This window comes from Hyaloscypha bicolor, assembly GCF_002865645.1.
Source record: "Hyaloscypha bicolor E unplaced genomic scaffold K444scaffold_129, whole genome shotgun sequence".
Taxonomy (NCBI): domain Eukaryota; kingdom Fungi; phylum Ascomycota; class Leotiomycetes; order Helotiales; family Hyaloscyphaceae; genus Hyaloscypha; species Hyaloscypha bicolor.
Genome location: NW_020194631.1, coordinates 676103 through 697256, shown reverse-complemented (window position 1 = coordinate 697256; position 21154 = coordinate 676103). Strand labels below are relative to the sequence as shown.

Sequence of the window (21154 nt, the reverse complement as noted above, 5' to 3'; positions counted from 1 at the left end):
CCATTGCTTTAACCCCGTGGAACGGGAGGTCATCCCGTTCCGGCTTTCCCCGGTCTGGAATCCCGGCAACGGGCGATCACTTCAACTTTTTTCCAGGTTGAGCTTTGCGACCAGTTTACGAACAAAGCCTTTGTCTTCTCCAGGGCGCTCACCCTCTATTGCGATTCTGTCCTCGAATACATATATCACCAATCCTTCCACTGACCATTTTAGAGCCGCTTCCCCAAATTCCTGGAGCTCAATTGACAGATTGAGATGATGCTCCGGTCGGCGCGAGGGACCTCCGGCTTTGCAGCATCAGCTGCCAGACCGAGGACAAAAGCTCGATCATTCAACGTACCTTCTTCTTACACAACACTAATCACAAGCAAATCGATACCTGCCGCTTCTCGAATGACATCTACAAACCGGTCACTTTCCCAATCAACGTTCAATTCTTCACAAAAGAGCTATCGAGCTTCATTTCAACCCCGCACCCTAAGAAGCTTTCACGCAACAGCATACAACATGGCAGAGACTAGAGCAGAGACAGATGCCTTTGGGGAGGTGCAGGTGCCTGCAGACAAATACTGGGGAGCACAAACAGAGCGGTCACTGGAGAACTTCAAGATCAACCAGCCTCAAGATCGCATGCCCCCTCCAATCGTCAAGGCGTTCGGTATTCTCAAGGGAGCGGCAGCTACGGTCAACATGACATTTGGACTGGGTACACCTCCTATGTACAAGAGTATTTGAAGATGAGCTCACGATTCGACAGACCCCAAGATTGGCAAAGCCATCCAGCAAGCTGCTGCTGAGGTTGCAGACCTCAAACTCCTCGACCACTTCCCTCTCGTCGTCTGGCAGACTGGCTCAGGAACACAGTCGAACATGAATGCAAATGAGGTCATTTCAAATAGAGCAATTGAGATCCTGGGCGGAAAGATGGGCAGCAAGAAGCCGGTTCACCCGAACGACCATGTCAATATGAGCGCCTCTTCCAACGATACCTTCCCTACCGTCATGCACATTGCTGCAGTCCTTGAAATCGAACACGAACTTTTACCTGCTATTAAATCCCTTCGAGACGCTCTCCAAAAGAAAGTCGATGAGTTCGAGGCAAAGAAGATTATCAAGATTGGCCGGACTCATCTGCAAGATGCCACACCTCTCACTCTCGCACAAGAGTTCTCTGGATATGTTGCACAGTTGGAGTTTGGCATCAAACGTGTGGAGTCATCACTCCCGGATCTCCGCTTGCTGGCACAAGGAGGAACAGCCGTTGGAACTGGTATCAATACATTCAAGGGCTTTGCGGAAGCTATTGCTTTGGAAGTTTCAAAGATGACAGGCACCGAGTTCAAGACTGCCCCTAACAAGTTCGAATCACTTGCTGCGCACGACGCCATTGTTCAAGCTTCTGGCTCGCTGAACACCCTTGCCTCGTCACTCTTCAAGATCGCCCAAGACATCAGATATCTTGGATCTGGTCCCCGATGTGGACTCGGTGAGCTGGCTCTCCCTGAAAATGAGCCAGGGTCCAGCATCATGCCTGGAAAAGTCAATCCGACACAATGTGAAGCTCTCACAATGGTTTGTGCGCAGGTAATCGGAAACCATACTGCCACCACGATTGGTGGCATGAACGGCCAATTCGAATTGAACGTCTTCAAGCCTCTGGTAATCAGGAACCTGCTACATAGCATCCGGATTCTGAGTGATGGAATGAGGAGCTTCGAGCAGAATCTTGTTGTTGGCCTACAGGCGAATGAGGACAAGATTGCTCAGATTATGAAGGAGTCGTAAGTCTCCTTCCGTCCCTTCCCCCATTCTCAAAATCTGTAAGATATTGAACTGATGTTGGTACAGACTCATGTTAGTAACCTGTCTCAACCCCAAGATCGGATACGACATGGCTAGCAAGGTCGCCAAGAACGCCCATAAGAAGGGCTTGACTTTGAAGGAATCAGCTATGGAGCTGAAGGCGTTGAGTGAGGAGGACTTTGATAGATTGGTGAAGCCGGAACTGATGATTGGGCCGGAGGAGTATAAGGGTAAATAGAGGGGTAAAATGAAAGAGGGGGATTTCTTGCACAAGGTTTGAATGGTGAACGTGTTTATAGCGGGGGAAGGGATTGATGTACTTGTACAAGCTCGAAGAGAGGTCCTTTGGGAAAATATCAAATCTTACGGCCAAGCGAGCAAGTGCTTTCATTGTTGAGGACTCGAGATTGTTTCAAAACTCAATATGGCAAAAGTATCATCTCCTCCACTTACAGTCAGCTGGGACTTCCTTGCTGAGAATCTTCCTCCGAAGTCGGCAGACGCAGTGCGCTGCATAATTCTTGGATCGAGATCGCAGAGAATAAGAGACCTAAAGAGAAGTTCGAAGTACAGCATGACAGGATAAGTTTAACGAGTGACATTTCTAAGGAAAGGATGTCGTCGGCAGCCGCGGCGGGCCGGGATAAGGGTAATCCACTCTTGCTTTTGACACAGGCATCTTATCTTGTTGATGGTTTTGCACGAACATAATGAAAGTTTGACGTGTCTGTACGTATACTTCAAGAGGAGTTGTCGGACCTCATTGTCAAGAAACCATATACCAATGAGGAAAGGTATCAAGATCTCGAAAAGACCTCGGCATGTCACGAGTCGCTCGGACGGAATCGTGGTGCCCGGATAGATACGGGCTTGCAAGTGGCGAAAAGGGGTTAGCGCCGGGGCGGTGAGAGCCGAGGTCTGCAGGTCGACATCGGAGGAAACCAGCGTCACCGCTCGAGAGCTTGTACCGATACCGATACCACATGCAAATTGAACACAAAACATGTTGATGCTGATCGAACAACAAAGTTGAACTGTCCAGATGAAAGCAGAGGCATCAGCCATAACAGTATCAGCGTCATATTGATGATCGTCTCAAATTGGCGCATCATAGGGCGGCAAGAGAAGAGGGGCAAGACTCGAAGCCTTTCTGGGGTTTCCCCACATTCACAAGCTCGCGGTAGCCACAAGCTGGCGTCCCCTCCACCCTGCTCTTTGGTTGCTTCTAGTCTCTGCCGAACACTTCCACATTGCCGTGCGAGTCCCTGCCCGATATTATTTCAACGGCCGTTGCTGAATTTAGTCCCTCTCGTCTGACGTATTGGGGACATATAGATCTACACATCCGCCCACGCGCACCACACTCTCCTCTCTCCAACAGCTGACGACTTTACGACAATCAACAAAGTTCTCAATATGGCCACCACCGAATCTATCCTACAGGGCGTGAATGTCTCTGGCCAAGTCACAGACTTCAACAAGAAGATCCTCACAAAGGATGCTCTTGCATTCCTCGCTCTCCTCCACAGATCCTTCAATGGCACCCGCAAGAACCTCCTTCAGCGTCGTGTGATCAGACAGGCGGAGCTCGACAAGGGCCAGCTGCCAGACTTCCTCCCCGAAACCAAGCACATTCGAGAGAACGATGCGTGGAAGGGAGCAAAGCCCGCACCGGGCTTGATTGACCGCAGAGTGGAGATTACTGGACCTACGGACCGCAAGATGGTTGTGAACGCCCTGAACTCGAATGTTTGGACATATATGGCCGATTTCGAAGGTGTGTGAAAATCTGCGGATGGTTCGGAATAACAGCTGACTGAATTGGAATAGATTCGAGTGCTCCGACTTGGGACAATATGATCAACGGGCAGGTCAACCTCTACGATGCTATCCGAAAACAGGTCGATTTCAAGCAAGGACCGAAGGAATATAAGCTCCGAACAGACCGAACCCTTCCCACATTGATTGTTAGACCCCGAGGCTGGCACTTGGAGGAGAAGCACGTCACAGTTGATGGCGAGCCAATTTCTGGAAGTCTGTTCGACTTTGGTCTGTACTTCTACCACAATGCGAAGGAGCTCATCAAGCGAGGAACGGGACCATATTTCTACCTCCCAAAGATGGAATCACATCTCGAAGCCCGTCTCTGGAACGACGTCTTCAACCTCGCTCAAGACACCATCGCAATCCCACGAGGCACTACCCGAGGAACTGTGTTGATTGAGACAATCCTCGCTGCTTTTGAAATGGACGAGATCATTTACGAACTCCGGGATCACAGCTCAGGATTGAACTGCGGACGGTGGGACTACATCTTCAGCGTGATCAAGAAGTTCCGCCAGAACTCCAACTTCGTCCTCCCAGACCGATCAGCCGTTACCATGACCGTCCCCTTCATGGACTCCTATGTCAAGCTACTCATCCAGACTTGCCACAGACGCCAAGTCCACGCTATGGGTGGCATGGCAGCCCAAATCCCCATCAAAGACGACAAGGCAGCCAACGACAAGGCCATGGAAGGCGTGTACGCCGACAAGCTCCGTGAAGTCAAGGCCGGCCATGACGGAACGTGGGTTGCTCACCCAGCACTCGCATCGATAGCCTCCGAAGTTTTCAACAAGCACATGCCGACGCCCAACCAAATGTTCATCCGCCGCGAAGACGTCAAGATCACGCAGAACGACCTTCTGAACATGAATGTCCCTGGCAAGATTACCGAGGACGGTATCCGCAAGAACCTGAACATCGGGCTCGGATACATGGAAGGCTGGCTCCGAGGCGTTGGCTGTGTGCCCATTAACTACTTGATGGAGGATGCGGCGACGGCTGAGGTGAGCCGTAGTCAGCTTTGGCAGTGGGTGAAGCATGGTGTATCGACTGCAGAGGGGAAGAAGGTTGATAAGGCGTATGCGTTGAAGTTGCTGAAGGAGCAGGCTGATGAGCTTGCGACTAAGGGTGCGAAGGGCAATAAGTATCACTTGGCTGCTCAGTATTTCTCGGGACAGGTTACTGGGGAGGATTATGCCGATTTCTTGACTTCGTAAGTCTCCCCCATTCTTTTCGATATTTGATTTGTAGCTGACTGGAAAATAGGCTTCTATACAATGAGATCACCAGTGTGGGATCCTCGTCGCCGGCCTCGAAGTTGTGATTTTTGTATGTTTTGATGGCGAAATTGGTATTTATGAGCAATTTTGTATGAAATATATGAAATCAAGTTTTTCCGAAAAAGAATTAATTCTGGATCTTCTCTGTTGACCTATAGAAAGTACGTCGAGTCTGACCAAGATCGGTTATTTACCATCAACGGTATGGGAATAAAACGTGTAATTGAATATATCAGTTGATCGTAGTGACTGGACTTGTGGTAAATGGTGGACTTCTTCGGATGCTGTTGCCTTTTGTCTGTGGCTGACTGTTGACACTTCCGGAGCCACCATCTTTTTTGCGATTTTCTTGTGCTCTTCTGTATCCAGTGTACGAATAAGTGGGCCATGTTGGCCGCAGTATGTAGGAAAGCGAATATCTCAATCAAGACTCAGCACCGCCAGGATAAGAGAAGAAACTGCACCCAAAAGCCACTTCACCAAACATTAGTCCACTGCACGGTATCGTGAAAGGGGAAGCGAGAGAAATTCATAAATAAATAACAACTCTTGGATCCAGTCGCATGTGCAGAAGATTTGTCCGTTCCGATTTATCATGAAGCTGAAGCCCACGATTCACATTCTCGTTCCCATCTCCTAAATATCAAAATAATCCACCTTCCACCCTTCACATCCTTCTGATCGATATTATCAGTTTCCTGCCTCCTCCCCGTCTCAATCAAACAATCTCGATCTACCTCTAAGACCTGTGTTCGATCCTCAGCCTTCTGGCTCTACGAGCCCTTGTGCCAGGCTCTGAGATTCCCATTCTGCACCTACGGTATCCGATCGAGGTGACTCTAGGCCACCTGACGACGAATTGTGTCACGTGCTGCGCACAGGCGTACATATAGCTTCTTCACCGCCCTTAGGGCACGATCATTCAACATATTTACACCAAAACACATCACATTCCACTTCCACAGCTTGTCCAGGCCGTGACAAATTGACTTAACTTAGCTGAGGGCCATGAAGAGAGGGCCATGCAGAACCAGAAGCTGCGAAGGAGATGAACGAAATCAGGCGTAGGTAGGTCACGTCCGTGGCAGCTAGGGAGTCTAATTATACGAAACATATTTTCGGATCTTGGTGACAGGAAACAACCACACGTGGCATCAAGACGAAACTTTCCTCTTGTGACCATGATTCCTGGGATAGCTGTTGTGCAGTGTAGCAGGTCCTAAATTTCAACACGTAGAAGCAGACTAAGATATCCAAATACCGATAACAGGAAGGGAGTTTGAAGTGGCAAGACTCGTGACGACGATTGAAATAAGCGAAAGCCAGAAAAGGGGGTCGCATCACGTGGCAGGAGGCAAGGTTCTCCTGAAACGAAGCGTTCCTGAGAAGATCACTGAGGCAACCTTCCAAAACTTTCTTTTGCCAAAGAGTCATGGTGTTTCTCCATCTTTGATCCATCAATTACGTCCTCTGCATTAGAGCCTCTTAGCACGGGCTGCAACACGCAAGAGGGGTGTTTTCATTGTCAACGCCAAGATCGAGTTCATTGGCCAAACACCAATTGAGCCTTCTAGAACCTCAAAATAATGTATGAGGGGTTCAGGTATATATGCATGGAAAAAAATGCCTTCACCATGTGAGCGCCCAGTATTGAGAATACCGGACGCGAGTGTACCAGCACTGCAATACGTTTCAGAAGTTCAGTTAGTCGGAGAGTCATGCCTCCAGATGTACTGCGCAGAACGTGAGGTTTGACATCATCACACATCAGCAATTAGATTCGTCTGTACTTGCCTCAGAGTCTCAACACAGCCCCATTTTGGCCATTCGCCGATGTTCTATCTCGAAGTTTCGAAGCTTTTTGAAACGTGTTACGATCTTCATTCGCTACTGGAGGATGCGAATGGCGCCGGTGCGGGCCATCCGCAAAAGCACTTGGAGCCCAGTCACTGGTACAAATCTTGCCTATGAGCTCCCTAACTCTAAGGAAGTTCCCCTAACAGATTCGGCTTGCAGAAAATTGGGTGGGTCGTATGTAACGAAATAAGGTTTTTTCATATCACTAGCAAGCGACACGACGCTGTAAGGCGCGGGCACGGGTCTACTGTTATGGTAGATACCGGGGAGTCAGCGTGGGACTTGCCGGTAAAGGATTAAGGCTTTGGCATATAACCTTTTTGCCATTTTGATCTTCTGAACTGAAGATACTTCAAATGTTGCAGAATTTCAATTATAGTTCTCAATTTTTTTTGGTGCTTTGTTGACTCGCTAAGCGAAGCGAAGATATAAAGAGTGAAGAATGGTACGCGATTGTGATTTTGTTAGGCTCGGACTACCATTTAGGATTCCGATAAGGGGAGATAGGTAATATTTTTGCGAGCTTCGCAACAGATCGACAACAACAACCTTTATGAGCTTCGTGATCCCTGGGAACTTGTACGTGGTCCCACAAGAACTGGAGGTCCGAGTGAAAGATCTTCCCTGCCTAAGGCGATTTTTGAAGGATCTCCCGGTATCCCTCCAGGTCCTTTGATACCTCAGACCGGTCGCGAATGGCTTTGAGACAAGCTACCATGTGGAAGGTGGTCCACAAGCGTCTAATATTGTCCTATCACGAAAGAATTCCGGAAGTTTCTTAGACCTCAACTTTCATGCTTTGTGGTTCATGCTTGGAAACATCAGAAGATCGGCTCTCGAGGCATCTACGCGGGTAGCTGAATCTCTCGTATTTGACTTTCCAGGGTTTCTGGGATTTGCAAAGGTCGAAATTTCCGGAAAAGTTCTCCTTCTGCTTTGAGAGAGAGTATGCACGGATCAGTGTACGTCTGCTTCATTCATTGCCACCAAGTGAGGGTACATGAAGTTTCCATCCTCGTAATCGCTTTTTTTTCAGTCACTCTCACTCGATGCTGAGAGCTCGGTCATCTAGGAGGGCATTCTGAGGAGTCAATACTTTGACTTCTGCTTTACCGTTAGTATGACCACTCTTCTGGCCCCTGATTTCAAGCCTCTCCTGGTCACAGAATCGGATTTTGCCATTGCCTCAATAGCTTGGGGTTTCACACTTGGATTCAAAATTTTCACAACGTGTAGGTTTGCCCCTCTATCAAATCCATGCTTCCCGTCCTTCAAAGTTCATAAATTACTAACTTCACAAACAGGGACTGCAATAAAGCAGACTTCCGAAATCCACCGGAAATTGGCATCTCCAAGCTGGATTCTCCATACGTCTGGATGATCTGGCTCAAGATTCTCGTCTGCCTATTATTCATACTTTGCTGGCACGACCTAGACGGCGTTATCCCACCAAACTTCGCCTTCTTCCTCGTCATCCGTCCGTTCCGTCCTCCAACCTCTCCATCCATCCCCTCCTTCTAATACAATCCAGGAAGAACCTGGGCCCTGCAAGTCCAATCCCTGCACCAAATAACATAAACCCGCATCGCCATCTTCCTAATTAACTGCAGCCACGCGTTCTGCCTAAAGATCCTCGTCGCCGTCATGATCACAGCAATCAACATCTCGGTCGACAACATCTGGATCCCGGCCCGGCTCCAAGTCTCCCTCGAATATGTGCGAATAACCTTCATCTGGGCCGCTGCGAGAAAGTAATCTATCTCATCACAGATGCATGTCTGAATTAGTATTTTATAAGGACGGTGCAGGAGAGGCTGGCGAGGAAGGGGATGTTGAAGTATGATAGATTGGTCAGCTTCAATATGTGGATTACCTGATTATTGGGATGGTGAGCTTGAATAATTCTTTCGTGTAAGCTACTTCCCTCTCCTCAACTTGTTACTTTTCGATGAAGAGAGTTGGCTGACGGGGAGTGGACGAAGATACACGCAATTCCATCCCCTCGCCTACACCGTAAAACTCAACATCGAGATGTCGATGGCAGAACTAATCGCCCAAGTCTCGTGCAGCTCCAACAACCCTGCTACACTGCTGCAGCCCCACTGCCGAACCATCCTGGCCAGAAGAGCTCAGAAGCACGAACTCGCTCACCTGTCCCTCAATCAAGGTCAAAACAGAAATGTGCTGAAGCCCAAAGATGGCTGGAGCGGGTCCCTCTCCTCCTTCAACGTCGACAGAAGCCTAAGCCGTACGGCGTCTAACGGCGGCGAGGTGATGGCGAACATGAAGCGAGAAGTGCAGATCTATGTTGAGGGAGGAGGAGCATTAACCCGAGCTTGGGCTTGAAGGAGCAGAAGAGTATCGCGGAGAGTACGAGGAGTGGGACTTTTGATATGATGTGGATGTTGATAGGATGGAGGGTGAGGATTAAGAATTTGAGAGGTGATGGTGGAGCACGGGACTCTGTTCTCAGATGCTAACGGCCAGAGAAGCATCAATGATGCCAAAATAGGGACCAAGACGAAAGGAAAGTGGTTGAGGTGAGAACGGCTGGGTTTCACAATCTAGTGAAGGAAGCATTCAGCCTCCCAATCCAGTCCGACTTTTATCTAGAGAGAGGTGCAGATGTCTGATGTTTTCCGGAACCCAGGTGAGTGAAGTGAGAGACTGTAACCGCTTAGTCCAAAGAAGAATAGGTTTCAAGTTTCTTGTCATGCTTAAGCCTTGAACTCCAAGGCCAGTGAGATGAAACTCCAAGTCCACACCTCACGATTCTTCCTTCCTTCCTTCCACGTTCACCAGAACTCCAGAGACCACCGCAGCATCACCAAACTCTCGTTCAGCCCTGAAAAGATTTGGAATATTGCATGAACTATTGCTGGCCTACCTATCTAGTTATCTGCTGAAGCCAAGAACACCCCACGATCCAGAACTAACACTACTCACAACTGTCAAGCAGTTGAATACTGTAGCACACTGCTCCACTCACCTTCAAGCTCTTGGCTATCGTCCCGCCACTACCTTGGGAATCTCTTGGCATCTCTATCTTGTCATGAGCTCCAAACTTACCTTCCTCTCGGGCCTTCTCTCGGAAACCTTCTTCCCACCTCATCTCCATCCCTCCCTCCCTCCCTCGTCCCAATTTCCAACCCGCATCTCTAAAGCCTTTCTCTTCGGGCAGATTCGGCAACGCTAGCCCTCTAGCTCAACACTTGTCAAAACCCAAATCCTCCGAATACTATCTCAAGCGTATCTGCCAACTTTGGAATAGCTTATCTCTCGCTCCTTTGACCGGTCATCGAGTAGTGCGTAACTATTTTCCGTCGGGAGGGAGGATGAGGAATTTAGGGGGAGAAGAGATCGACGCTATCGCTGGGGGGCGGACGCTAAGATCTAGGTTAGAGTTTGGAGGAGAGGGTCTAGACTCTTGCTCATTCTCATCGTTTCTTTTTGGGAAGGTGGGCAGGAGGAGAGTTGCGTAGGTGTTGCGGAAGGCTCCAGGGTGGGTGTTAGTGAGGAGGAAAGTCGATGAATGTGGTAACTTGGCTTAGGAAATGGTGTGGAGAGGGCATAGTGGTGGTGGAGGTGCGAGGGGAAAAGGCTTAACGGCTGCGCAGAAGCGTGGACCGGTGTTTTGGGGCTTGGTTGTGGGTGCGTCAGGTGTGGTGTTGAGGTCCCGAGCCTTGGTTGAGATGAAGCCGGGCCTCTGGTCGACGGTGAGGGAATGTGTCACAGAGTCGGAGAGTGCCTGGCGGTGCATTGGAGCTGGGACTGTGGGTAAAACGAGACTTTCGGGGGGTTTCGGGGTGCTGCAAAGGATCAGTCGGAGAGGTTGCTGTGTTGTTGTTAGACATTTGGTTGAAGTCACACCCTCTCGAGATAGGTTAAGCCATCAAGGGATGGCTGAAGTGGGCTTGCGATGTGAAAAGAGGCTCTGTATACCCAGAGACTTCCTTTTTGCTTCCATGCAGGAAGCGACAATGAATGTTGAGATGTCACTTGTCTAAAATCCTCTAAAAAGCAACACCTTGAAGTTTGCCAGGGCTGATGGCGATATCACATCTCAATATTTCAAATGACTTCTGTTGATAGACGCACTTCAACAAGGGTACGATGATGAGTCCAGAATGATGTTACTTTGTTCAGAGTACCTCCGTATTGGGAGTTGTAAGACAGCTGGTGGGGATAGACACCGCTGTGTTCATAACGTAAAGGCATCAAAAGGAGTTCAAGAAGTTGTGAAAGTTTATTTACGAGTGAGGAGATGGAGCTTGCCGCAGTGGTTCGATAATGGGAGAGTGAGGAGAGGCGTCGATTCTGGCGCCTGCAGGTTGCAAGTTGCATCTCTTCGTCTACGGCAAAGGCACGGAATAGCGTCTGTGGAGACATGATCTATCGAATTGTTCAGCGGCAGGCGTTTCCGCTTCCAACAGCTTCAAAGGGGCTTATTGACGTTTACGCCATGGCAGTATGTCCCCAAGCCTCCCGGCTTCTGCCTTTGCCAGGGGAGAGAGCAGCTGGACCCGAACGCGTGCCTTAGCGCGGGAAGGCTGTCGAAGGCAGTTCGTGGCGAGCATAATGGCTGCAGTTATCATGCAATGATGAATGCCGGTTTTCTCAGGAATGAAGACCTCCATTTTTGGTTGGGTAGCAGCCCACGATGTGTTTCGCTTGTGAGAGGGGAGGAAAGAAAGAGAGTCACAACGGAGAGTTCCATACAAGCTTTCGGGCGTAACAGAAATGCTCGACTCTCAAAAGGAATGCGGAAGACGCGCCTACCAGGTTTCTGAGCTTTTTGTTCGGAAGCTCATGATGCCAAGACTATTCAAACATTGGGGTTTAGCGTTTCCTGGCAGCTCCCGATCTAATGCGAGTGGAAGGTTCAGGGGTGAATGACCCCTGCTCGCCATCCCGCGTCTGTGCAATCCAATGCATTCAAGAGGGGGTGTCATTTCGAGCCCGCCGTTGTTGAAAATCAGGGGGTGGCATGTTATGTCTTGTGATGAGATATCGTAGAAACGTTGTTGTACTTCGTAATGATCGGCCCTGTCGTGTTTCTATTGATAGAAACTTCCCAAATTTGCAGTTTCCGAATCGGCAGAACTCGATGCCGGTCTATCAGATTCATTGATAGAGATCCTCACATTTATTCTATCGTGGAGATCGGCCTAAGGGCAGAATATTTTGCCTGCTTGCTCCGGAGCACGGGAAAACTGGCAAGAGTTGCATTTGACCGAAAACACGTGCGTAATTGTCGAGAGTGCGAAGAGATAGATTCGCTAGGTTTTCGAGAATCTTTGGTCCAGGTTTTCGGCTTGCGATGCGGGGGTGTTGTGAAGCAGGTGGTTGATGAACCTTCAGGGGTCTGCAAGCAAGGGTCCATGGCTACTGGCCACTTTTGGTCGAGCTCTCCAATGTGACACATAGAATACCGTGACACAGATAAGTGCTCTGCAGTACAACTAGTCCTTCTCGAGATCCTGCAGCAGCCCGTGGGGAATGATTCTTGGGAGCGAAAGCCTTGCAGACAAAGAGTGTTTCTCCTGTTGTAACCCCCTCACACGCGGTAGATACGTGGGTTTGACAAAGGCAAGGGGATTGGGTGATGCTTCCGAACGCCCAAGGATCCGGGAGATTGGGAGATTGTTCTATTCTTGTGCTGTGAATTGATGGCTTTGCTGGGGTCTCCACATGGCAAGAGTCCCCCGTACAACGGACACAGAGAAGCTCGTTCCCCTCCTTTGGCTGAATCTTATCTGAATCAAGGTTCCCGTGGAGCTTGGCGCACTCAGCCTGGAAGCCAAAATACATGGGGAGCAAGGCTGTGCCTTCTTTCCGTGTCGTGCTTGGATCCTGAGATATAATTTGGCAGATATAGAAACCTCGAGCATGGGGCTCTGGGGACGTGCACCCGCGCAGGAGAAGATTTCGGTTGGCTAAACTCATCGCAAGCGCCAAGATGCGGCTCTGCAGTTCTCAACTGGCTGGCGTGTCACATCCTGCGTCGGATTGCATTCCACCATCCGAAATCTCGATCGTGGCCCCGGTTGTCACAGCCTTTGTTTTTGGACATGTTCCCTCTTGTTATCTTCCAAAAATGTGTCGAGAACCACAAAGTATCACGCGGTGCAACGAGTACTGCAGCAATGCCCCTCTCTTCTAGAACCCACAACATTGGATGTATTTCCTGGTGATCCTGTAGCTGGCCGACAGAATACCTCAAGCAGCACGGCAGCAGCACGCGACGAGGCATAATGCCACAACCGAAAAGCTGGGAACTTATGGGAGGCGTTCGCTTTGATGAGGGCCGGCATGCAGCAAGCCCAGCCGGGTGCCGAAAATACTAAGAGAAGTTGAAGGGAAGGGCTGAAGAACGGGGTACCATGGCTGATGATCAATCCTTCGGAGGGCGCGCTCTGCAAATAAGCATAATCCGATGGCTTTCCCATCCGGTCGAGAGAACTGCTAAATGGGGCGTGGAAAGAGCAAGCCGGAGGAGCCTTCGATGGAGCTGAATGCTGGGATAGCTGAGCTGCTGCACGCCATGGGTTTGTCCCGTCCTCCCATCTTCCCACAAGCCGGGTACCATGATATACGCGGCCAATAACCGAGCGACGAGTATTTTGCGCTTGGGATGCTGATTGGTATTTGGCGAAGAGTAGCGGTCTGGAAGGCAGAACAAGAACAGGGTGGGAGCTCTCAAAAGAAACGAGTGCTGCGGGCGCTGACTGCTTGCAGCGCCGGCAGGGATGTTGAAATGGTCACCTCGCCGCGCAGCAGCAGGGCAAAAATAAGGTGCGATAATCATTACCGCATTGAGGTCTAGCACAACATGGCGTGATGAAGCGATCCCAAGCGACCGAGAATGGCGGAGAGGCGGGTAGGAGGCGTTCGACTTTGGGAGATGGTGGCCAAGCTTATTTTCTGGAGAACCTCGAAGAGTAGTCGACCTTCAAGGATTCATCTGATGATCTGAAATTGGGCCTTCCTCGAAGCGCTTTGAAGGCTGCACCGCTTGACTCGCCCTGCCGTGGACTCTGCGGGGGGGATTTCTTGAGACGTGCACGCGTCAGGGGGGTCGGAGTCTGCCTGCTCCTTGGTCCGCGTCCACGTCCAGACCGTCCCAGACCTGGCCTTCACTCCAGACTGACACGGCTCTACCCTCGTGGATCTGGATGATCGTGATCGTGAGCAATGGGCCATCGAGTTCTGACTCCTGACTCCTGACTCCTGAGGGGGTCTTGCGTGAGTGAGGTGAGGTGACATGGAGGAGTAGTCATGGGCTCATGTCAAGAAAAGAATGGGGTCGGCAAACTCGGCAGGGGCCTTGCCGAAATCTTCGATCTGAGTGGCCCCGCCGGCCACGGCGGTCTAGAACATCCCCTGGGTCCAGTCTCCAGGGCCAGGCCTAATTGGGCGAAAATAAACGACTGAGCTGCGATGGGAATTAATTCTGCCCCCCAGATGAATACGGAATACGGGCTGACTTAAAGTTCCTACATTGTACGAATGTGATCGTCGGCACAGGTGCAGCTCCTGGATAGCTGTTGCTAAATACTGTATCCCTTTCAAATGAATTGCATGGTTCCACTGACCCCTGTCTTTCGGGCTCTCCCCCGATCGCTTATTGAATGGGGGTCCAGACAGCAGCTGAACAATCGCATCCAAGTCGGAATACGTCTCCTGGAGCAAGCAGGAGGACCAAAGGAAATCCCCATTGAGAAAGGATATGCTATGTTTCCAACCGGACTGTTAGGAAGGTACAGCCCAGGACCTCAAACAAGTCCCAGGCACCTCCGCAAGCCACTGTGCCCTTCCATTGCAGTTCCACGGCGAGCAGACGGGTGGCGCATCGATATCAACGTTCTCCAGGCCATGCGGCGACTGTTGCATTTGAGTCCGACAAAGTTCCCTACCCGCTGTCCTGGTTCCGGTAACTCAAGGCTGCTATTCCTGTCATTCGTTCCGTCTTGCCCTCTGGCGCAAGACATTCACTCCTCAAATCCATATAACATATGCGCCAACATTATCATCGATATTCCACAAGCCGACGCGCTGGAGCAGAAGCAGCAGCAGAAGCCGATGTCGACGGTCCGCCCTGACCCACACCCGCGAGGCACGATGATTCCAATGCAAATACAGGGAGAGGCAGACAGGGAGAGGCAGGCAGGCAGGCAAGCTCGCCGACCAAAGACGAATGGCGCCAATCATGTTGGACCCTGGGCGATCGTTGGTCCGAGCGCCAGAGACCCAGAAATCCAGAGTTCCAGGACTGAGGGCGACGCCCTGCAGCATTCCCAGACCGCGCCTCGCACGTTTCTATGGAGTAGATGTGCACACCACCCACTGCACCACCGCACACTTGCAGTTCCCAGCACCAACCACCACCACCACCACCACCGCTACTGTACAACTCCACGAGACGCGCCCCTCGAGGCCACAGGTAGGCTAGTTGCCATCTAGCCGCGTTGGGATGCGTTCCCTCCTTCTCCCCCCCCCTCTGCCCCCTCTCCCCCTTCATCTTGCTGCTCCTTCCGTCGGATGTTTTAACGCTCTGGCTGTCTTAGCTGCTGCACTTGACTGCACACTGCATAAGAGCCCTCTCCCTGATCCTGCCTGTACCGTCAACACCTGAATCAAAATGATCAATGATCAATGATCAATGATTAATGTGAAGGAAAATAGATTCTGCGCTACTTACTCTCTGCTCGCGCACCCCTGTTCGGACATAAGAGCAACCCATGCAGAGACATCCTCATCAGGACGCAATCAAAGATGACGCTCTCACCAAAGAACTCAAATTGCAACCCTTGCCCCTATCCGGGTTGTGCACACACTTCCCAAAAACCCAGACGCGATGCAGCCCACACGGGTCCCCTCAGCCCAAGGCAAGCCAATGGCAGGCACGCGCATGGCTTGCCTGTCCATGTCACTTTAGGAGCAAAAATTGAATCTCGTTCCGGCCCCGGACCCTGCTACTGCTGCCTCTGCTTCCCCCTCCTCAGCGCTAGACAGGCCTGGTGAGCCATCCCGCGATGCCTTCAGCAGGCTGGTGGTGTTTTAGCTTGGCGGCTTAAGCCAAGAAAAAGCCTCTGGGCCGCCGTGGGCCCTCGCGTGCGTCGAGCGCGAGCCAGTCAGAGCCAGATGCCTGCAGCAGACCAGACCAGAGGGGAGAGCCGGAGAATGAAGAGGGGCGGGGCAGGCCACCCCCCTCTGCATGGAATCGACGAACAGCACAGCGAGCGAGCGAGCGAGTGCAGTGCGACTCTGGGGCGGGACTGCTGGGAGCCCGAGAAATCGTCCTCGACGCGGCTGGCCTGCAGTAGGAGCAACAGTCGCAACTTCACCTCTCACACGCTTCACTTGACGGATGTGTCGGTTCACGGAGCCAGGCCGCGATGGGGGCAGCAGATGTCCCTCCTGCTCCCGCCTCCCAGACGAAGACCAGACCAGACCAGACCAGACCAAACCAAACCAAACCGACTCCCGACTTCCCTCTCCGAGGGGCATGAACATCCCGTCATGCCCTAATAATCAGCCCGGGCGAGGCCTGTCTGTCCTTCTTGCATGGGGATTCGCCTCTTATCGAATCGCGTTAAGCTTCTGCCCCAAACGCCTCCCATCTCGCTCGCAGCATGCACACGGACTCCACCCACCCCCCGGAAGCACTTGCCTCGATGTCACCAGCCGGGACGCCATTCTTAAAATAAAAAATAGAATACAATACAATAAAACACAATAAATTAAAACAAAATAAAACAAAATAAAATCGTTCCAGCGCGGCCACGCGCTGCCCCTTCTGTCTGCGTTCTACCCGCTACCTGGCAATATTGCTCTGTGCGACTGGCCGTCCGTCGACCCCGTCCCAATATCTGACGGAAGCAGTTACCTCGCCGGAACACTCCAGATACACCATCGATTCATCGAATCGCAGACTTGCGAGCGCGCCCACTACAGTAGCGCTCCCAGACCCTGGTCCCGGTTCTGGCGCCCTCCGTCCCTCGATCAGTCGCTCACATGGCGGAGTCGAGCCGGGTCTGTCGAGCGAGCCTTAACTTTACTCCCTAGCCTTATGCCGGTGCACGCCAGGCCCCCCCCCCTCTGCCACGCTTTGCTGCTTCCCGCTGGTAATCAACACTATCCATTCAGCCCTCCAGCCCTCCAGCCAAACCCTCGCCTGCCAACAGGGAAAGTCAACAGGGACCACACAGACCAGCTCGAGGCCCAATAAGCTACATATATCGACGGACGCCTCCCCGGCCGCCATCCAGGTGATCGACGCTCCACATTCTCACCCAGGTCTGACCTCGACGCCGACGAACGCACCGCGAAAGCAGTATCACGACATTATATTTTTGGCAGATTCATTGTTTATTGCCTGACGACGGCAGCAAAACCGGCCGGTATTGCTCATTGTGTACGGCTTCTCGTCCCGCCTACTCCTACACGACTTTCCGCAGCACTTCGGCTTCTGATCCCACCAAAACAGCAACCGTGGACTTCGCAATCATCTTCCATGATGGAGACCGCCCAGAGCTTTACAGCTCGCAGGTCCGCCGCTTCCAACCTCCCAACCTTCCAACTCCCCCCGCCGGACCATATCCAACGGTATCCAGCAGCATACGCGCCGACAAGCTCAACTCAACCAACACCAGCAGTGGTCAGCAGCGTTCTGACGCCTCCAGCCGGTGTACCAAGTGATGGTCTGAGCCCGTTGGCATCAAGTGTGAATAGTGGCAGTTCCGGCAGTTCAGCAGCAGGCGTTCCTCCATATCAACCAATGGGTTATTGGCCTACCCCGCAAAACCCTTCCTATACCTTCTCCTCCGCACCGCCAATGCCTGCTTCATACGCCCAGCAACAGCAGAGCTACATGGGGCGCCCACTGTACTCACCATCCATTAATTTCCCAAATCGAAATACCAATTCACACTCTCCTGCGACTGGTGAAGGACTTCCCCCACCTCCCTACGATATTAGCCTTCCTCCATTTCCCACATCAATGTCTGGTGGCAGTGGTGGGCAGCAACAAAGTCTCCCAACTCTTGCGCCTCAGCAACAGCAGCAGCAGCAGGCTCAACAACAACAACAGCAACAGCAAGCCCAAGCGCAGCAACAGCAGCATCAACAGCAGCAGCAACAACAACAACAACAACAACAGCAGGCTCAACAACAGCAGCAACAGCAGCAGCAATTGAGCAATCCCCAGCAGCCAAGCTCGCAAGCGCCTCAACAGGCACCTTTGCACGCCCCGGATACTTATGGTGGTCGCCCTCCTCCAACTCCTACCTACTACACGCCGTCATCGACACCACAACAATCGTCATTCCCTGCATACACTCAACAATCTCCGACTCAGCAATCCCCAAATACCTCTTCCGCGCCGTCAAATAGAATTTCTCCTGTCTCAAGTCAGCCACATTCGTCAATGGCAGCACCACAAGGCTACCATTCTCGACCATCGTATAGCGGGTACGCGCTTCCTGCGATGGCTGGCCCGATCATGTCCAATGTGCATAGCCCAGGGAATCAGATGGCCCTTGTAGGGGGAATGAACATGCAGTATCCTCAGCATCAAATGGGCGGGCCAATGTACGGGCATCACCCCGGACAACAGCAGCAACAGAATGACCGACCATTCAAATGTGACCAATGTCCACAATCCTTCAATCGTAACCATGATTTGAAGCGACATAAGCGGATCCATTTGGCGGTGAAGCCATTCCCATGTGGACACTGTGAGAAGAGCTTTTCGAGGAAAGATGCATTGAAGGTTCGTTCTTTATCCGATTCTAATCCAGAAATTGGAGACATTTTCCCAAAAAAAACAGAAACTGATTGAACGAATAGAGACATATTCTGGTGAAAGGCTGTGGGAAGAGCCCCACGAACGGTACCACGAACGCGAATGGAGGTAGCCAATCCCCAGTAGACAAGAGCGAGGTGATGAGCGATTCGACCGAGGACAATAGTCCGGAGATGTTGAAGAAGGAGTTGTAAGCCCCGCCCTTCTAGGGGCCCCCACTCATCACAGTAGAAGGCGTTGATGAGTGGTTCATTGTTGGCGTATGGGTTCTTCGGCACCGGCGGCGCATATTACGGGCTGTAAAATCGTCTTCCCCAGAAAGTTTTTCGGAAGTGCTCCATACCCGGCGTTGTGTGTATTTCATGGGTGGGGGGGAACGATCTTGTTCGTGGGATCTGGGAGTCGGTGTCGGTGTTTTGACGGTTTTCGGACGGGATGAGTGAAAAGTGTTTTTCACGACATGGATTTTGAACAGAGCTATTACTGTATCTTCTTGAGCGGGGAGGAGCATGGGGTTCTTTTTTTTTGGGTTTGTGTGATGGGTGCGTTTTTTCGGATGGAAGGAAATACCTCTCTGTAGCGATGTGTGTTCGCTTTTGGCTCTTTGCACTTTTTGCATATGTTCGCTATTCTTTTTGGTTTTTCCCAACGATGAGATATCCGATGGTCTGATCTGGTCTGTGGGTGTGGACAGATCTTGCCTTATGTACTTGTATTATTCACCCTGATATGAACGAGAGAAAGAAATTTATTGCCTGCAAAAGAATCGGTATCTGATGTCTCGATGACTGAAATGAAAATCCGAGGCCGTGGTACTGGAATTCGATACGGCCACATGTTTCAAGAAGCAAGGAGGAAAAATTGCAAGGGAACAGGAAGAGATTTATACCGCAGCATAAACTCTTATAGATACCCCCGAAGCCACGCCACGCCACACCTTACTTGCGCAAGCAACCCAGCACCATGTCTTTCTTCACCGTTCCGCAGTTTTCGCTTTCCCAATATCCCTCAAAAATACCCCATCAAACGCCCCAACAACCCCTCGTTTAATCCCCCACCACCACCACCAAAAAAAAACCCCCCCCAAACGGGGAACATCGCACCGCATATCGCTCGCCGCCCGCCGGTCCCAGCTTCTCGGGCCCCGGGAGGGGCTTGAAGGGGGGGGCCCTGCAAGCCACTCTTTTTGACATTCCTGGGCTCTCGCTGGGGGGGAAAACAAAGGGGATGTGGAGTGGAGCACGGCAACGCAGGCAAAAAAAACTCGGTAACCTTAGTCGGGGGGGACCCGCACCACATACTTGGGTACATCACTCGTCATCCCACCGCATCTCGCCGAGAGAGAGACCGAGACCGAGACCGGGGCCGCGGGAACCCTATGGATCTGATCTGATCGATCGGATTTGTCTGCAAGGTGCAGGACAAGGGAAGGAGGGGTTTCTGACATGGCGTTTGAAGGCCTTGGGAGGTGCGGGGGGGGGGAGCCATGAGAGAGATGTGAGAGGTGTGGGGAAGGCGAGGGGGTGAAGGGGGGTGCGGTTGTGGCGTAGATGGCGGATTGGCGTTGTTGATACTATCCCCCCCCCAAGAATAATTGCGAGTCGCCTCCACTGCCCCAGTTGTCGATGAGACACGATTTCTGAGTGGTTCGAGTCCTAGTTATCTATCTTGCACAGGGCAAAAATTGGTCTGTGTATATTAATCCAAAGATACAGGTAGAAGGTTCAAGAAGGCTTTCTTGCCTGGCAGTGGCTCTCAGCCAGCTTGAAAGGCACTTTATCACTGGTTAAACACCCCAAAACATATACGCTGGCAATTATTCTTGGGGGGTGGCGGGGGTATTTGTGCGCCGCTGAAACAACAGAGCAAGCCCATGCCAACCTTGTTGGTTAGTGATGTAATGTGTCCCAGGGATCTGAGAAACGAAGACGTGCGTCGGGAATAATAGAAACTAGAGCTCCACACGGTTTAAGCTTAAGCTGAAGGTTGGCTGGCGGGAGTCGTGCCGCCTTGCGTGTTAGCCGTCGGTCCCTAGGCTCTGTCTGGGAAGCATATCCGGGGAAGAGGGAGAGGAGGTAACGTTACTTTGCGATTCAGTGGAGCCTAGCTCCTCTACTGATTTTGCTTAAAAGGGGAGGATCTGCGCTGTTGTGTTTTGCGGACTGTTTTAGTCGCGCGGCTTGGAGTTTGGATATAAGTAGGGATGGGAAGACCGCTTGGAGGAGGTTGCATGGTTGGTGTTGTCGCTTTTTTGCTGTCGTAACAGAGAGAGACGACAGGAGGTTGCAGTTGGAGAAGGCGATGGACGCCGGCCGTGCTTGAGGGCAGGAGGTCAGTGGAGAGACTCGACAGCGGATATTGGTCGTGGCCGTAGTCGATATTTCGATGCCAAGTTGCTGAATGGGGAGATTCTGGGCCGTGGACTACCGCGAAGCGATGACATTACTCGAATCATCGATCGAATATGACTCCACTACCAGGTCGAAGTCGTTGATCAAACCTCGCGGGCTGGTTTGGGCACATCGTCGAGGATCGAGGCTTGGGTACCTGCTGTCGAGACATCTCTGCCCCTCCCGAAAAG

General features: G+C 51.5%; 6 protein-coding genes across 6 annotated transcripts; 5 read left to right on the top strand and 1 right to left on the bottom strand.

Annotated features, from left to right (window-relative positions):
• Positions 1 to 507: 507 nt before the first annotated feature.
• K444DRAFT_634427 (mitochondrial putative fumarate hydratase) lies at positions 508 to 2041 on the top strand (the record flags this gene model as incomplete). Its single annotated transcript, XM_024883742.1, has 3 exons — positions 508 to 706; positions 758 to 1781; positions 1849 to 2041. The coding sequence occupies 3 exons, from the start codon at positions 508 to 510 to the stop codon at positions 2039 to 2041; spliced, it is 1416 nt and encodes a 471-aa protein (XP_024731634.1).
• A 946-nt stretch (positions 2042 to 2987) lies between these two features.
• On the top strand, positions 2988 to 4993 carry K444DRAFT_618097 (malate synthase). Its single transcript, XM_024881250.1, has 3 exons — positions 2988 to 3580; positions 3634 to 4843; positions 4897 to 4993. Exons 1-3 carry the CDS (start codon positions 3220 to 3222, stop codon positions 4952 to 4954), a joined length of 1629 nt encoding a protein of 542 aa, XP_024731633.1. The 5' UTR covers positions 2988 to 3219; the 3' UTR covers positions 4955 to 4993.
• A 3519-nt stretch (positions 4994 to 8512) lies between these two features.
• On the top strand, positions 8513 to 9182 carry K444DRAFT_697815 (uncharacterized protein). Its single transcript, XM_024887937.1, has 2 exons — positions 8513 to 8678; positions 8750 to 9182. The coding sequence occupies exons 1-2, from the start codon at positions 8653 to 8655 to the stop codon at positions 9111 to 9113; spliced, it is 390 nt and encodes a 129-aa protein (XP_024731632.1). The 5' UTR covers positions 8513 to 8652; the 3' UTR covers positions 9114 to 9182.
• A 2863-nt stretch (positions 9183 to 12045) lies between these two features.
• On the bottom strand, positions 12046 to 12937 carry K444DRAFT_112044 (uncharacterized protein). The gene has a single exon (XM_024870333.1). The coding sequence runs from the start codon at positions 12711 to 12713 to the stop codon at positions 12153 to 12155; it is 561 nt and encodes a 186-aa protein (XP_024731631.1). The 5' UTR covers positions 12714 to 12937; the 3' UTR covers positions 12046 to 12152.
• Positions 12938 to 14339: 1402 nt separating this feature from the next.
• K444DRAFT_667378 (uncharacterized protein) lies at positions 14340 to 16298 on the top strand (the record flags this gene model as incomplete). The annotated part of the gene is made up of 2 exons (XM_024887287.1): positions 14340 to 15210; positions 15832 to 16298. The coding sequence occupies 2 exons, from the start codon at positions 14340 to 14342 to the stop codon at positions 16296 to 16298; spliced, it is 1338 nt and encodes a 445-aa protein (XP_024731630.1).
• A 988-nt stretch (positions 16299 to 17286) lies between these two features.
• On the top strand, positions 17287 to 18767 carry K444DRAFT_646192 (uncharacterized protein; the record flags this gene model as incomplete). The annotated part of the gene is made up of 2 exons (XM_024885175.1): positions 17287 to 18540; positions 18618 to 18767. 2 exons carry the CDS (start codon positions 17287 to 17289, stop codon positions 18765 to 18767), a joined length of 1404 nt encoding a protein of 467 aa, XP_024731629.1.
• Between the last annotated feature and the right edge of the window lie 2387 nt (positions 18768 to 21154).

Bases quoted from the DNA above. Each gene is read 5' to 3' on its own strand.
- K444DRAFT_618097 (XM_024881250.1), top strand. From the start codon at position 3,220: ATGGCCACCACCGAATCTATCCTACAGGGCGTGAATGTCTCTGGCCAA. The intron at 3,581-3,633 runs GTGTGTGAAAAT...GAATTGGAATAG, and splicing joins ATATATGGCCGATTTCGAAG to ATTCGAGTGCTCCGACTTGG. The intron at 4,844-4,896 runs GTAAGTCTCCCC...ACTGGAAAATAG, and splicing joins TATGCCGATTTCTTGACTTC to GCTTCTATACAATGAGATCA.
- K444DRAFT_697815 (XM_024887937.1), top strand. From the start codon at position 8,653: ATGGTGAGCTTGAATAATTCTTTCGT. The intron at 8,679-8,749 runs GTAAGCTACTTC...GAGTGGACGAAG, and splicing joins AGCTTGAATAATTCTTTCGT to ATACACGCAATTCCATCCCC.
- K444DRAFT_112044 (XM_024870333.1), bottom strand. From the start codon at position 12,713: ATGAGTTTAGCCAACCGAAATCTTCTCCTGCGCGGGTGCACGTCCCCA.